The sequence below is a fragment of the Corvus brachyrhynchos genome, unplaced genomic scaffold (assembly GCF_000691975.1).
Source record: "Corvus brachyrhynchos isolate BGI_N302 unplaced genomic scaffold, ASM69197v1 scaffold116, whole genome shotgun sequence".
Classification (NCBI taxonomy): Eukaryota; Metazoa; Chordata; class Aves; order Passeriformes; family Corvidae; genus Corvus; species Corvus brachyrhynchos.
Window position 1 is genome coordinate 14,508,275 of NW_008240221.1, and position 17,580 is coordinate 14,525,854.

General features: G+C 42.6%; 1 protein-coding gene across 1 annotated transcript in view; it reads right to left on the bottom strand.

Moving 5' to 3' along the window:
• The window catches only part of RUNX2 (runt related transcription factor 2), a 93,357-nt gene that overhangs the window by 28,215 nt on the left and 47,562 nt on the right, over positions 1 to 17,580 (bottom strand). The window contains exons 4-5 of the mRNA XM_008641900.2: positions 11,033 to 11,206; positions 2,046 to 2,207 (exon numbers count right to left, since the gene is read on the bottom strand). Coding sequence (XP_008640122.2) covers positions 2,046 to 2,207; positions 11,033 to 11,206 — 336 coding nt within the window. The remainder of the gene's footprint in view (positions 1 to 2,045; positions 2,208 to 11,032; positions 11,207 to 17,580) is intronic.

Genomic DNA, 17,580 nt, shown 5'->3' on the forward strand with positions numbered 1-17,580 from the left:
AATGCCGCTCTCTAGTTCTGAGTAGAGCATTTCTATTCTGAATTTCTATTTCTGTCAGCAAACACTGCACACGACCTCTGGCACTTGTGCAAGATCAAAGCCCCCTTTTTCACTCTTGAACCTAACTGGAAGCAAGATCCCCACACTGGGAAAAGGTCAGGGCATTGCAGAGGCATCGCTCGAGCCCTGGAAAGATGAAGGACAAGAAGCACGAAGGCAACTGGCCATAGAGCACGGCAGGAAAGTTCAGTCCACGGCCACACAATGTACACAGCCAGGTCTTTTAGTCACTCTGCCTGTGCCCACATGCCAGGCACTCACGTCTGAATACACACAGACAAGCAAGGGCTGCAGGGCAAGCATGCGGCGTGCAGCTGCCAGGTCCCAGCCGAGCCTCTCCTGCAGGTATTGCCACAGGCACGATTGCAAAAATAACCCATTTGACAACACAGACCATCAGGAGGCTCTGACTCAAAGGGAACCTGTTTTGGGCCAAACAAAGCATTTCCTCAGCATCAAGATGATCGGGTTTTTGACCCAAGTCAGGGCATTGCATGGAGAGCCCGCAGGAACCTGCTCCAAAACCCCCCAGCCCTCAGCCCACGTGGAGATCTTTGGCATCTCTGTGAAGGCAGAGTGCACGAGGGCTGCAGAGGGGTTTGCAGCTGTTTGAGAAATAACGCTTCCCTCCTCCAAGATGAAAGGAATCAAGGAGTCTACGCTAATCAAATCCTCCGTGCCTGCTGGCTGCAATTCAGCTTGACAGGGATGCAGCTCAGTGGAGTGATCAACATTTCCAGTGTTGTGAGCTTGGTGGAAGGGGAAAACACGACAGCAAGAAATTCACCTGGCTGGGAGTCAAACAGGTGTATGGCAGCAGCATCCAAGATTATAATAATATCTTGCAAACATGCAAAAAATAGATGTAATAAGACTGATTCTTTGGTTTTCATTAATGAATCATAAAGGCTCTCTTTATATTACACATGGTTTTTTGGCATACGCTGCTAATATTTCCACACTTGCAAGGTTGGAGTTTTAATACTGAGCCTCCCTCCCCTAAGGTTCCTCATTTTTGGCAAGAGGTACAAGGTGACTGTGTGCCATGACAGGCTCTCTCTTACTTTGGGGCAATCAGATTACTTTACACAGATGGTTTTATCACTGACACCATTAGAGGTGAATTGTGCAATATATAAATGTGCATTTGTTTGGTAAAAAAAAAGTCTCAGTTCCTCACTGCTGTCTTGTCTATGTTCCTAAATGTATTTCCTCTCTCCTGCATCATTCCAAAACACAATTTGTCCAATCTTTACCTTAAAGTGACTCAGCTTGTTTCTGATAGGCATCTTAAGTACATATTAACTAAGGAAACAGGCTTTCTTGAGCTACTGGATTGAAATGCAGGAGAATGAACCTCAGCCTTAACTACTGAAGAAATAAAGGCATCTATTTGTCAGGATGCCTAACAACACACACACCACCAAAGTAAAGCACCAACAAATAGAGAGTATAACATTTACGTTAAAACACAGAATCACAGAATAGTTTGGGTTGGAAGGGACCTTAAGATCATCTTGTTCCAACCCCCTGCCATGGGCAGGGACACCTTCCACTAGACCAAGTTGCTCCAAGCCCCATCCAACCTGGCCTTGAACACTTCCAGGGATGGGGCAGCCACAGCTTTTCTGGGCAACCTGTGCCAGTACATAATTACATGCAAGTAAACATCCTTTTGTAGGGGAAATAAAAAAAAAAACCAAACCAAAACCTAGAGAATTTGTTCAAAGAATCATGTTCACAATTTAAAAATAATCTGATCTGAAATGGATTTAAAGTCATTTGAGAGATACATGCTCAGAGCAACATAGCAGCTCTTCCATGTTGAAAAAAAAGGGATTTTGAATCCTGCCTGCAGTGCAGGAACCCTGGTACCACTGCTGAGGTTTGCTCTCCTTGCCAAGGTTTGTCTGAGGCCACGGAGGCAGCTGCTGCCAGTCCTGTTCCTCTCTGCATAATTGTTTTAGGCAAAACAGAGTCTTTACCTGAGAGGCGTCTGGGCACATCGGTAATGGCTGGAAGTCCTGTGCCTCGAGTGGAGGACAGGGGAGTTGTGGAGTGAATGGACGGTGAAGTCATCTGGCTCAAGTAGGATGGGTAAGACTGGTCATAGGACCATGGCGGGGATGACTGCGCCTGCCTGGGGTCTAGGGGGAAAAAAATCAAAAAAAAAAAAGAAAAAGAGAAAATTTTTTTAAAAGGAAGAAAAATTTTAAGGTATCAACAGCCTAATTGAAAGAAGTGGGATTACTGAACATACACACATCAGTGCTATGAGGAATGAGAATGCAATGAAACACAACTTGCTCCTCAACGACTCAACCCTTTCAAGTCTCTCTCTGTACTTTTCCCTCCTCAGAATAATTTCTGTGGGAAATGAACAGACCAGAGAGCAGGGTTTTAAAAATCTAGAAGTTGTGCTGCAAACTCCTGGTGTCTCTCTTCCAACATGTTATAGCAAGAGTTGCCAGTCCTCAAAGAGTCAGAAAGAGAAGCAGACAGCAAGGATGAGCCCCAGGTCTGATCTTAGGAAGTGGACTTCATGGAATCATAGAATCATTAAGGTTGGAAAAGTCCTCTAAGACCATTGAGTCCAACCATTAACCCAGCACTGCCAGGTCCACCACTAAACCATGTCCCTAAGCTCCACAGCTACATGTTTTTTGAACACTTCCACGGATAGCGACTCCACCACTTCCCTGGGCAGCCTGTTCCAAAGCCTGAACAACTTCTGAGTGAAGAAAATTTTCATAAGATCCAATCTGTATCTCCCTGGCACACCCTAAGGCTGTTTCCTTCAGAGGTGGGGAGACTCTACGGTCAGCACTTGGCACAGCTGTCAAGCTGTTATCCAGTTCAAACATCACACAATACTGTTTTCAGTGCTGAAAATACTAGCCAAGGAGAAAAATGTCATTATTCTTATCAGCATCCATCAAAAAATGTCACATTTGGATGCTGGCCCAATTACCTACAGTCCCCTCAATTACAAAATATGAAACCAAATGGTTTGGTATAACTATCGGAAGCTAATGATAACTTTTGATGTATTTGCAACATCAAAATGATTTTAAGGAGGAAACGATTTTAAGGATAAACACAGCTTAATTTTTGCTGAAGGACTGGTGGAAAGAGACCTAGATTTGCTCACTTATGTTTGGATTTATAAACTATTTACTCTCAGTTAATATCTGATGATAAAGATGCCACTGAATACCTCATAAATTATGATTTTTATTTCTTTACATCAATAAAAGCAATACACTTTCAACCCCAAAGTTTGTTTTGGGCACTGCACAATAAACAGAAAACTATCTCTGAACCAGCTCATAGAAATTGTAGAACATCCCTTCAAATCCTGCCCAGTATTTTCAGGGAAGCACACCAAGTCCATTCAGTTTGGAGAACCTGCTCTATCAAAACACTGTGCTAAAGCCCTGCTTTGAAGACAGCAATGTGACAGCCACATGTCATAAGAAAAGGCTCTTTTTCAGGAAACTCAACTTTTTTTTCTTTTTTTAACTCCTTTCCCTGCTTTTCCACACAGCAAAACCTTGTAGCTTCAGCTACTTCTTGTTTATTATTTCTCTTCAGACATGATTTGTTTGAAGAGATGTCTGGAAAGCAGATACTTCCTTGAAGCAAAATAACCATATAGATATATATAAAAAAAACAACCTTCCAATTTAATTTTAAGAGGATTTTCCTGGAGTTTGCCATGTATATTAGAGCTGAGTAATATAAATGGTTAACATAAACTTCTCAGAAATCCAAAGGACACTTGATCATTAAATGTAATGAACTTCTTTGTTTTAACAATTTCAAGGCCAGGGTTGTATAGATTGGCACAGGTTCAAATCTGACTGACTGCTCATTGTTACATCTGATATTGACATATTTCTCTGCCTCATTCCACTACGATAATTCACCATTCAGTCAATGGTAAATGATCTTCAACTGGGAACAGAAAGCCTAGGCTAGCTGGGAAAACAAGCTTAAAATTAATGGTGTGTTAGGAGCACAATCTCAAATCCAAGATCCTTCAAACTCCAGGAGCTTTTCAATCTCTACTTCTGAATCGAAAACAGAGTCCCTTGAAGTTTTAGGTTTAGGTCAGCTCCAATGCTAGGAGGAAATAACATAGCAGGTAAAGACTGGGAAAAAAATCATAGCAGAGGATATTTTTACATAAGTTTGGTCTAAGATGGTGGAAATTTCAGAAAAAGACGTGCCTTTCTGGAGGCTCATGGCACTCCTGCTAGTGCAATCCTCATGGCACAAGAAGTCCTTGAGCACCTCTGGCACTCTAATCACTTTGAATACCCATGCTAGACTTGGTTTTACACTTAACACCCTTAATTCAACAACTGTGAATGTCTGTGTGGACACAAGAATGACAAATAGCAAAAAGTGGTTTTTCTAAGGCTCATGGGCTATTTCAAAACAGTATCACATACTGCACTGTGAGAAGCAGGATAAGGGGCTGGATGGACCATCACTTGACCCCAAAACATATCATATATTCTTGCAACAGCTACCTTAAATACATCAGTCTTCCCGGGGAATAGGAAATAATGAAGAGGAAAATCTTTAACCAAATTGAACATTAGATGATTCATCAGAGCTCAGTGACTGAGGAGAAGGTCACAGTATGTCAGGCCAGAGGGTTACTACAATTCCTCCACACAAAGGCATGGCTGAGGTCATGGTCGAGGCAGGGTGGGAAATTTTGCCCAGGGGCTGACTGTCTTGAGATATTTTTGACCCGTTAGGCAACCGGAAAGTGAAGATACAAGTTTTACCAGATCCCAGAGCAAATGCCCTAAAGCCAACCCTTGCTGCCTGGTGGCGGTCAAGGTTTGCATGGATGTGAGAGAAGAGGGTGGTGAAACACCATCACCTTGCCAAGTCAAAGGTGACCTGTGAGCCCACAGGGCAAACATCACTGCTCAGCAGCATTGCCCAATCCGCAGTGAAAAATGCCACGAGGAAGAGCCCAAAGCTGCCTCCAATAGGCCCTGAAGGTAGACATCCTGTTCCTGTGGCACCCTCTGGTCCCACCAGGAGATGGTCTTTGCAATGGTGCTAAAGCAGTGACTTCAGCCACTGAGACTCACCATACCATCTCTTCTGGTCCCACACACAACCAAACATCCTGGGGGAAGGAGGGTGCTGGAGGCATGATAGGGATGTGTCAGCTGCCACAACAGTGCTTCCAGGGCAGATCCACATGGATACTTCTGAGGCAAACATGATGAGGCCCTTAGGAGGGTCACCTCCTCCTTGCTCTGGCCCAGAAGGGGTGGGATGACTATTTAACACATACTATTGGGGAAGAAGCTATGAGGTGATTTGTGAGAGGTTTTTCTTGGCCTCCTACACCACAGACCAGCTTCCCTACTGGCTCTGGCTGGTGGGCTCCCATGTGTCCACAGGGACCCAAAACACCACATGCTCTGCAGGCACGGCACATCTTCCCCATCACAAAAAGCCCAGAACAGATGAGAAACCTTAAAGCGCTGAGGCAGAGTGCATGTGGATTCCTCCCTAAAGGAATCCCTCCAAAACAAGGAAAAATACTTAATATAAAAATAAAATGAACTGCCCAGGAGAAAGCCCCCCACATTTCCATATTGCAGACATAGGGAAGGGCTAACAGAGCATTCAACTACAGTGAAGAAGTCAGAGGGCCACTCTGAGCTGGCATTTGCACTCGAACACTTTGGAGTGATTACTAAGAGCAGTCCTCCTTTTGTAAACATTTCTGTTATGCCTGCGTGGGTGTGAGGGGAAGTGCAGCTCTCAGCGTATTCCTTCACAGCAGGCATATCGTGGGTATGCTGAGACAGCCTGGGCACAGTTCAGCTGAAACAAATCAGCTGGGCGAGGCCTAAACTAATGCGCAAACAGTTCCATCCTGTTTGCACTTCCAGGTGAACCTCGACAAAGCAGGAAATACTGAGTATTGCATATTATTTTGTGTCTAGGTTTTGCTGTCACATTTATAGTCACAGGAGATATGCAGGCTTCTTGACCTTTATTGTCTCTGACTGATTATGTCAAATGGACTGTGGATATTGATGCTTAATGGACAATAAGAGTCCTTAAAAATTAGTCCAAGATTAGATGCACCACATAAAACTAAAATTAAAAAGGAAAGAATGAAAAAGCCTGTCTAGTGACCCATTCTCCCACCAGTGACATTGGCTCTCCAGTATCACAACTTCTCTTCTTCCAGCAGAAATCATCATAGGATTATACAACTGTTTGGGTCAGAAGGGACCTTAAAGATCATCTAGTTCCAATCCCCCTGACATGGGGAGGGACACCTTCCATGTTCTGAAGTGTCAATGGAGAGAAGAAAAAAACTGCAAATATCCCCAAAAAACAAGTTTTTCCAATACTTTGGCATTGGACTGTGAAGCACACTAATTTTCTATAGGAGAAAAACCAATTCCCCGTTTTCCAAGCTGAGTTACATGACCAGAGCATGATCACAGGCTGGCAGCTCCTCAGTGTACTGTCTATAACACCCAGACATCACATGCATCATACTCTCATTTAAACCCAGCCATCAGCTCTAGTGCTGGCTGCTGCTGGTTGGATTAGTGCTACTGCCAACAGTAAAAAACAAACTGTCTGGAGCTATCTTTGGTAAACACTTAGAGCAAATATCCTCACTTCTGATCTTAACAAAGCCAAGATGACTTTCTGCATGAGTAACCCAACTATTGTTGTAACACCAACCCCCTCAGCAAAACAACAACAGCAAAATGCAACTTTTTTCTCTTCTCTAACTCTTTCATGGGTATCTTTGAAAGCCCAGGGCTTCATCTGAATTGTCCAGTTCAATCAACAAAGTCAAATCCAGTGGGGTTACACCCCAATGTACAGAAAAGTAATTGAGACCAGATTTTGGCCTGAAGAAGCTCTAAGCCCATTTCTCCTCCCATCCCTCCAACAGTCACATTTTTGAAATCCAAAAAAAAGATCAACTCAACAAATCATGCCAGGAGGGCAGCTAAGTTTTAAAAGGGGGATGGGGGAAATAAAGTTAAAAGAATAATAAGAGGGACACAAGCTTTATGAAATTGAGGTCCACAATGGCAACTTGCCAGTCAACCAGAGGATGCAAACAATTTGCATAAAATAGAGCAGGCTGCAGATTCAGTTTACACTGTCCCTGAATCAGTCCCTGTCTGCCAGTGAAGATGTATCCCCTCCCTACCTTCCTTAAGCCAGCTTTAAAGACCTTAGATCTGCTTAAAAAATGATAAGAAATGGAAGCGTAACAACCCTGAAGTGCGTGGAGAGGGGGAAGAGGAAACAGGGGAAAAAAAGGTTTCACAGGACCTGCCTTTGAGGGCTGTTATTTCAGTGATGAAAGTCACAGGTTGCCTATAGATCAGCCAGTGCCACATTGGTGATGGAGCATGAAACCTCACTTAACTCCCACTTTGCTTTCCCTGCAGCCCAGGCGATGGGGTCCTCACACCGACCACATTCCTGCCATTACACCCACAGCTTTTCCCGGCCTACAGAAGCTAATCCTTACCAGTTGCATCTTAGAAAAACAAGTTTTTGTTGTCTCATACTAGAACACTGATGCAACAGCTCAGTGTCTGAACAGGAATGCAATTGGATACATGAGCAAGTTGCATGAGCCCGTTAGGGAAAGGGGAAAAAAATAAAAAAGCAAATATACCAGTAACCAAATGTGAATGGACAGGATTCCTGATTTATGGGAAGCAAGCAGGGTTCAAATTGGATCTGCACTGCCTCAGCAAAGGCAGCTGCTTATTGGACCATTTGTTTTTTAATCACCCTTCGATGTAGCTTTTGCTGAATCCTAGTTAAAATGCCATGTTGAATAAGGCAAACTCTGTGCCTTGTCCTGCCACAGCCCGGTCCTGTGGTAGGTTAAGGACTGAGCTGTGATTTGTTCAACCTGTACTCTGATACTTCAGGAAAATAAACACAACCTAGACAGAGAAAAGAAATATAAGAGTGAACCCCAAAGTGCTGAGCTCTTTCAGACTCAGGTGTGGGTCAGCCAGGCTTTAAATAATATGTCTGTTTAATCATGCAATAGTTATGCAAGACCTCTAGTGGAATAAAGCAAAACGTTTATGTGCTTACTAGCAATAATATGGATTTTGTGTAGGAAACCAGTATTTACTGTTCAAGTTATTAGGAATTCATTATTTCCCTAAATAATAACTAGGTAAAGAGATAATGAAATCACAGCATTTCTAAAGGAATGCTTGGTTAATTCCAATAAAGGTAATAAAAAAATCCTGTTTTTCAGAGAAGCGTCTATTCCCCTTTTAATGCATACCCAAGGCAGTGCTTATGTCAAGAAGCCAGTGGCATTCTGAGTATTCCACCACAGCACAGAAACTGGTGTCAGAGCACAGCCCAAACACCTCACTCCCCACCACCACACCAAACAGGGGGATGTTCAGCAATTTCCCACTCAACACCTGATCAAAGTGTGCCTTGTCCATGGCATCACCTTTGTCTCTCACTGACATGGTTTGTGTAGCGAAGAGTTTCCATTCATCCCACAAGAAGAATCCCAGAATAGGGACTGCCTGCAAAAAAGCATCCCAGCACTTTGGTGGAACATCAGAGCATGCTGAGCTTTACAGATTACAGTCAAGGTCTCAATGAGCACCAAAAAGCCTGGTGGGAAGCTAGTGCAATTCCCAGAGCTTGCATCCATGTAACATCCTCACATCAATCACCTTTTTAAATGGGATGGCCACCAGAGAGCAAATGGAGAGCTGGCTGTTGGACTTTTCTAAACTGAGGAGGAGGCAAGGGTGAGAAATAACATCACAAATACTGTATCAGACCATTTATTCACTACAGATTCCTCACCATTTTGGGCGAAATGAGAGCAATTTGGGATTCTAATGTATCGCATGACCTTGAGTTTATCCAACAATAAAAGCACGTAATCCATGAGAGATGGGAAATCCAGCCTGCCTCCCTTGGCTCAGCTCACTTCCCTCTGCCCTACCAGCACTGCATCTTCCCTCTCTTGATGAAGTCTCAGCTGGTGCTTTGAACTGCTGACTTAAATTTGCAGAGAAGGCAGGGAATGCCACACAGCTTTGTTTCCAGTCAGGCTTATTGAAAGCTCATCTGAAGTTTTCACCTCCCAGATCTGTAAATGCTGCTGCTGCCTCATAACGAGGCAGAGAAGTAGTCTATTAATCAAAGCCAGCAGAACATTTTCTACAGGAGGCATTTATGTGAAGGAGAGCAGCATATGAGGTTACACTTAGTTAGGAAGAAAATTACAAGGGGATCTCAGTTCTTGTGCTTCAGGGCATAAGCTGATCGCCAGATGGGGTCAGGAAGAATTTCACCCTCTTTCGTTCCTAGATATAGTGTTGCACAATAGGTAAACTATGGAGGCACAAGGAAGAAGGAAAAAAAAAAACCTGCTTATAGCCTGGATTTCCCCCCTGCTTTCTTGGGAACTATGTCTACAAATACTGCCAGACAGAAGAATTGGTTAGAAAAAAATACTGTGTTTTAGTTCGGCAGCTCTTACCCAGAAAATGGTATGCACAAGAACCCTGAATTCACATGTCCAATGAACAAAACACGAAGCCTGGCCAAAGAAACTGGAAGCTGGGGGGCAGAAAGTACCATGTAATGGGTACAATCAAGATATTTAATATATTATAAACATTTTAGTTAGACTTCTAGATCTCGGAGAACTTTGCCACAGCTCATGGGAACAATTTTTTTGTTGCAATTCCTTGAGTGCTTTGGGTTCAAACTAAATCACTTACTTCTCTTTCTTACTGCAAATTAATAAACTGGTTAAACTTAAAAAAAGAAGGAAAAGAAAGAAGAAGAAAGCCACAACACTTTGTTAAAACCGCTAAGTTTCAGCTGGTATCATGTCAAAACCACTTGAAACATGAAACTAGAAATCTTCCTAGGTTGACTCAAAGACTATGTCTCTACTAGGAGTGCTTTACCAGGAAAGGAATGCTGGTGTATAATACTGGCAAAGGCCTCTGCTGTGGATGCAACTGTAGCAGCAGAATTGAGTATTAAATTGGTCTAGGGAATTGAGCCAAGAGCTTTGTTGACAGACTTGCATCTAGGTGAAGTTCTCCAACAGTTCTAACAATTGGTCAGGGGTAACACCTCTTCACATCCTGGATAGACACAAACATGTCAGCACAAATTTAGAATCTAGAAATGCCCAAAGTTAGGTAGAAGTTGCTTTGAAATTCTTTTGAAAAATTTAACCAGCTCTGACTTCAGAAAAAAAACAACATTGGTTTATTTTGTAGGCTTCACAGTTTTGCTGCAAACTTCTGGCATAGCTGCAGTTAAACATCTTATTTCAGCCTTCTAATCTGTGACACATGGTGGGTTCTTTATGATTTCTCTCAGCACAGTGAAATCTGTCTCTCAGCATGCAATCATAAATGTTGTATACAACCCTAATGAGCAACCTTTGGAGATTTCTCCATAACCCAGTTCATTTATTGTAACCGTGGTCAGCACTGGTGGTGGAAGGAAACCACCATGTGAGAAGATTGTATTATTATCCCGATAAAAAGACCATTAAGTGCTGGCTGCTTCCCTTAACATGAGTGCAAAATAACAAGGCTGAATAAAAATGTTCATTCTATTATACTCTAATATGTACTATCGCAACACGGAGAAGCCAGAGCAGCATGGCATTTAGAATTTCACCAGATCCCTACTCAAATGACCTGGATTGACTATTTTAGATTTATGGCAAAAAGATATTTAAAAAAAAAAAAAAGACATTTTCAGCTTCAAGCACTATAGCAAAATCCACTTCCCACCTAGCTTTGCTTGGAGAACATCCCCCACTTTGTAACAGCCTCTTTGACTGCAGCTGAGACACAAATATCCATAAGCAATTACTACCAATGCCTGTGCAAGTCAAACCTATGGTTCTGTCTCTTACCTGTAATCTGACTCTGTCCTTGTGGATTAAAAGGACTTGGTGCAGAGTTCAGAGAGGGCCGTGGGCTCTGGGTCGGGACCCCTACTCTCATACTGGGATGAGGAATGCGCCCTAAATCACTGAGGCGTTCAGAGAACAAACTAGGTTTAGAGTCATCAAGCTTCTGTCTGTGCCCTGGAAACAGCAAATCATAAAATAAAAGCGTTAATAACAAGATTTAGTAATTTAACACATCCCCAAAAAACCCCAAAGTGGTCTTTAAGGACCTGTTATTAGATTTAATGGATCTTCAGGTATCTCAGTTACCCCCAATAACACAGAAACATTGTGAGGGGCTTGTGTTTTGGACATGTTTGCACTGGTGAAAGCCTTATCGAGCACAACTGTGCCCATACAGGGGTAACGTGTTACAATTTGGATCAAAATAAGCACTTCTCAGGACACCCACACAAGGTCTTTTTTTGTCTTTTTTTGTCTTTTTTTTTTCTTTTGCTGCTTTAACTACCCAGGGTAGTTAGAGAGGCAAATTTTCCCTTCCAGAAGCAAGCCTCATATGTACATACAACTTATCAACTGGGACAATTACTCCGTGCCTGGTTTATATGTTGTGGATTTTTGCTAAGAAAATGCAAGCTTTTCTTCTCCCCTTATTTTTTTTTTCTTTAACTCTGTCATAGTTAGTCATTAGCTTTCATTCCTCCGTGAGATTTTCCAAAAAGTAAATAGTCCCTGTCAGTTGAGAAGAGCAGTACACAAGGAAAGCCTCCAAGGCTGCTGGCCAGGACTGGGCCCTACACACCCTTGCATGGTCAGCCTTCCTCAGTGCTCCTACTGCACTCACTCAAAACAAGCCAGCTGCCCCTGGACATATTTGGAACACTCATTTAGGGGTGTCTTGCTGTCACAATATAAAGGGGAAAAACGGCAAAAGCACCAGAATGCCCCCAATGGTCCTGCTCATGTTGTCATTGAGTTGTATCAAGAGCAAAGGCTTTGCTTCTCTAATGGTTGTATTTTTACTCCTAGGTTTAATTTCTTTCCAAAGGAAGCTCCTTGTCCAATGATGCTCTCGAATGTGAGGCGCAGAAGCTGTTATTTCTATCATTCAGCACACAGAGAAACAGGCATGTATAGAGATTAAGGACAGGACTAATTTTACTTAACTTCAGCCATTCATAAATCAGGCATCTAGTCTAAACTCTTCTAATGTAGATTTCCTCTTTGGTTAATGGAAAGAAATAGCTACTTCCAGAGGGCAATTCATCTCATTTGTCTCTGACACTTGCCTTAAAATGGCATGATTCACCTCCTGAATTTACTTTCTCTTCCTTCTCTGATCAGAGAGGGAGCACACATGACTGGTTTAATTAGACACCCTCGCCATTAGTCAACGTTAAATGGAATGAAGCTTACCCTAAGTTACAGATCAAGGTCACACAAAAAGCCTCTGGCAGAGCTGAAAGGGGGCCCTTGACTGCAACCCAGAACCACATCTGCCTCCATCCCTCTAAGCAGTGCAGGGCCACTGGCACAAGCAATAACTGGATAGGATATCTTAATGCTTTTAACAATAGGAAGGGTCCCTGGTAAGGTTTGGGCTTGAACCCTTCCAAATAATCACCAGTGGCTTGAGATAATCCATGTTGTCCCTCAGTGTGAACACAGCCATCTGTCTGGAGCCTACAATGGTTCAGCTCTGCAGGCATGAGAAGATTGTCCCATTAGTCTTTGGGCCATAGAACCAATTCCAACACTGTTTAATTTATTTTAGAAGCAGAAATGAGGCCACCAAATCTTGAGATTGAACTATCAGGCTGCCACTGCTAAAAAAAATGCTTTTTAGTAGTAATTCTCACCAGAGTACTGAGTACATGGGTTCACACCATCTAATTGGTACCACAGTGCCAACATGACACATAGGCAATGCAATATCCAAACTAAATAAATCCAAACTGGATTCAGAGAAATCATAGCTCTAGACAGAGAAGGATTCAGGTTGGGAGATGAGGGGAAACTTGATGGAATTTAACTTTGGAGAAACTTCTCTAGCAATTTAAAAAAATTTGTTAGTTGGCCCATAATTTGGTGCTTTGAAGTCTGGGTTTTCTCCCCTGTAATGACTCAGTCTAAAAGCATGGGGTAGGCAGGAGCCTTCTCCTTAAGGAGAAGGTGCTGCTCCATGTTAGAGCTGACATGCGTGGCTACTCTCTTCAGAAGGAAGGCATCCATCACTTTAAATGGGGATTGATTTTCGGTGGGCTTGTAAAAACTCCATAATAGCAGCTTAATTAACAGGGTCACATCCAAGCTGTACTCCTTAGCATTATATTCTCAATCTATTTAAACTAAAACTTGTAGAAACTGGGTGCTGCTAAATCTGAAGAAACTACTTTCACATACACATGCAGTCAGTATTCTCTTGGGATTTCTCCATCTTCTTTTGCTCCACAATTTTTATGTATTTGCTTTTCTCTTTGCCAGTCATATTTTCCACTCTGTTTTTTAAGGGCATCTCCTTCCCCTCCCTTTTTCTGTTCTGCTCATTCCTAATCATGCTTTTGCAAATTGAGCAACCTGGTCTAGTGGAAGATGTCCCTGCCCATGGCAGGGGATTGGAACGAGATGACCTTTAAGGCCCCTTTCAACCCAAACCATTCTGGGATTCTGTGAAATTCAAGAGGGCACAAAATAAGGCAAACATGATCAGCCCATCTCTGGTCTCACACATCAAGGTTGATTTTAGCTGCAAATGAATCCACCCCCAAAGTGAATCTTATTTAGAATTTTTGTAGAAAAAACCCTGTGCTATGTTCATATAGTACCCTTTATAACTAAAGAATCACTAACAAACTAGTGTACAATCTATTTCAACTGTCTTCAGAAAACTCAATGAACACTTATTACATAGGTTACCACCACTACTGCACTAACCTGTGCCAGATAACCCCCATCCTTGTTTTCATCATGTCCTGTTTGGTCATACTTTATTTTTGAAAATAAGTAAAATTTTTTAAAATTTTAATTGTTAGAAATGTTAGTTAGCATTGTTAGAAAAGAGTTTATACTTAATTACATGTATTATAGCAGAGCTCTGGATAGCAGAGCACTTTAGGATAGGCAGGAGGAAAAAAAGGAAAAAAAAAAGAAGAGGGGAAAAAAAGGAGAAGGGGGGTACAGAAAGAAGAAAAAAGATTTCCACATCTGGTTGAATTGAAATGATCTATAGATGTGTGAGTTTGGGTGTTACCACTCTCCCCCCTTCCCCCCCCCCAAAAAAAAAAATAGGGAAAAGAGAGCTCTATGCACATCTGGAAGACCCCAGGCATCAATGGAACTGCAAGTCCCCAGAAACCAGCAAGGGGCCAAATCAAGACTTGCCTTCCCCTTCTGGACATTTAAAATTTAGAGTTGTAACATGGAGTCATGTTGTGACAAAGGGATCCACAGAAGGAGCTACAGTCCCCCAGTGAAATGTCCCAGGGAGACAAGATGACATCACAGCTTTGCACACTATGGGTTACTTTGCTATGATAAAGGCTCAGACGTGTTCACACTGAAAGTAAGCAGGAAACTCAACAAAACCTTTGTATTCAGGAGGTGCTCACAAAGGCGTGTGGGCAACTTAAATAAATCTCCTGCCTTGATTTCTGTGCAGAAAAAAAAAATCCTGTTAAGTATGGAGGAGCCATGAGGTATGGGCTGAAAACACTCAAAAAAGACCTTCTGAGTAGCACATAAGCAGCAGCAATGAAATATGTGATACATGTTTAAAACTCATTCCACAAGCTGCTTTTCATCTCTCATTGATATATGTGCCCGTTGACAGAGAAATTCCTGATCCCAGGGGAGTGTGCTAAGAAAAGCTGTATTCCTCAGTCTCAGTACTGAGGCATAATTTTATTTCAGGAAAAAAGATTAGGGTAGCAAGTGTGGATAGCTGAGGGACAATCCATGATCTGCTGCAGCAGTGAGTACATTAAAAAGCAATATAAAAACTATGTGAAGAGTAGAATAAAATAGTGTTACAGCTATCCAAATGCCTGCAACACTGCATTTAGTGCCTGTTGCTCTGTTACAGAGATGAATTTGTAGAATGGATTGGGCTTAGAGGGAAAAAAAATGCTTATGGACATAAACAGTCTTGGATGTGAAATGTGGTCAAAAAAAATGGAAGCTGACCCATGAATCTCTGACTAAGGATGAGACCCAATGGCCACTGGAACAGATCAGGTCACAGGTGAGAAGATGGGAAAGAAATTAGAAAAATTGAGAGTTCATAGCCAATAGCTAAACAAGCTGTTCTTATTTGTCTGCTGGCAGAGTACAAAACAAGCTGGATATCAGAAATCCAGTGCTCACTCCAAAATAACAGGAAATATTCTGATCTTTCACCACTACCCAGCTGTTTCAAGCCAAACACCAACCTGAGTATAAGTTTCTGGAGACAGAAGCATTGTCATTAATCCTCTCCAGTGCCAATTTTGGCCATTTAACATGAATTAAACCAGAAAACAGTACTGAGAGAGTGCAATAAGGTCATGAAAACTGCAGCCAGCCAGTCAGTGCCTGTGCTGCTGCTTCTGCTCACCAGCCCAGCACAGCCTCAGAACATGTTCATGTGGCCCAGGGAAGCTGATGTTCAATTATCACATCCCAGGCATGGCAGAAGATGTGAGGAGTCTTCATCTCCAGCTTAATCATTTCAGTTTAAACTAAGCAAAGGACTGTCTCCCAGATCAAAGCAAGGCAATCTCGAATCTGCTGGATGTGGTAACCGGGAAGGGACGTGAGCTCGTCTCTCATCACTGAACTTCCACCGCTCTGCTGGAGAAGGCAAGATGTAAATCGGGCTGTGGAAGAGGCTGACTTGCAGAATGTAAATGTGGTGTTGATGCTTGAAGATTTTTACCTCCTCAGGGAGGAGGAGTGTGCATTTTTATCTTTCAGCTTGTGGGTGTGGAACTGAAAACTAATCAGATTATGCTACACGTGGCCCTGCCAGATGCTGACACTCAGGGACTCCCTTTCTTTGTACCGTGTACACCACCCACCAGCTTTTTTGTGTGGTTTTTTTTTTTCCTGGTACCAAGGAGATCTGGTTACCAGATTTTCAGCAGATGCTTTTATGACTCTCCACTGGGTTAGCTATTTTCAGTCATCACCCAGCTCTATCTTTTTCTGGTTTTGCCTTAACAAGGAGAAGTATCGTGGGAGTCAGGTGACTCCACAAAAAGAGCCAAGGGAAGGCAGAAAGGTCATGGCAGTAAGAGCCTGGGTTGTCACCTGCTGGAGGCACATTTTCTGGGACATCCCAAGCAGAATGGAGGATGATGACCCATTGAGAAATGCCAGCATGGCTTCTGTTTGCTCTATGTCAGGAGTGCACTCTGTACCAGATAGTGAAGTTCAGAGTCATTCCGTGGAGTGACTACAGCTGGAAAAGGCAAACAAAATTCTTTGAACACCAGGGCTAGTAACCAAGGATTTCTACAGCTCTGGATTCAGTGAACCCAATGGAAAATGGAGTTTCCTTCAGGTTAACGGGTGGCAGAAAGAAGAAGAATCACCTAGTTCATGACCTGTGACTTTGTAGCCTGTGCACCTCTGCCTCTTGACTCCAAGAGAAACACAAGAGAGATCAAGAACCCAAATTTTGATTATTCCCACTGTTCTCCAAAGGTGAAGTGCTCTAAAAAGGTAAAGAGTGGGCACATTTTTTCCTACTAACCCTGTATATCTTTGAGACAAACACTCTGATTTGTCTCTTTTAACACTGGAACACCAGCAGCATTCTAGTGTACATTCTAGTGTGTACACTTCTGCATACACATTGTAGAAGACAATTTCACACCACAAAAAATACAAGCTACCTGTCCTCTGAATTTCATCACAAATTCTCCCTAAATTGTCTTTGCAGGCCTACCTGCATTTCATCCCATTTGGTCCCATGGATGAGGTGTAACTGGAAGATACTGATATGGGCTGGGATGAATTCAGCTACAGGCTGATAAAGCTGAAGTCAAGGGACCCACATTTATGCCAGGAAGGGACTTGAGACCTGAGCCTAAGGCTTCCTAGCAGCTGTTATGCAGGGACTGAATAATGCTGAGCATTCAGCATGAAGCAAACATATTCATTGTTCTGTTACAAATTTCAGACAATACTTTACTGCAGCAAGATGTCACTCCAAAGTAGTGTCAGTCTATCCACTGGAGGTAAAAATAAGGGAGCCATAAACCAGAAGCACAGAAGATTCACATCAGCACTTTGCAAGGAAAAAAATCTCCGAAGAAAGTCATGAGGGTCCCTCTTGTGTCCCTTGTCTTGCGACAAATAGCCATCCAGGGCTGGTTTCTCCCCACCCAGTCCTACTGAATGCAACCAATCCAAAGGTCAAGGGAAAAAACCCAAAACACAAGAGCCAAACAATTTTTGCCCAGGAAAGGGGAAAGCTTGGAACCCTTCCAGTCTCTTGGGTAAAGAGACAATTATGAGAAGAAAAATATAATCCACCCAAGAGACATAATTACATAATTAGGCCATAAGCT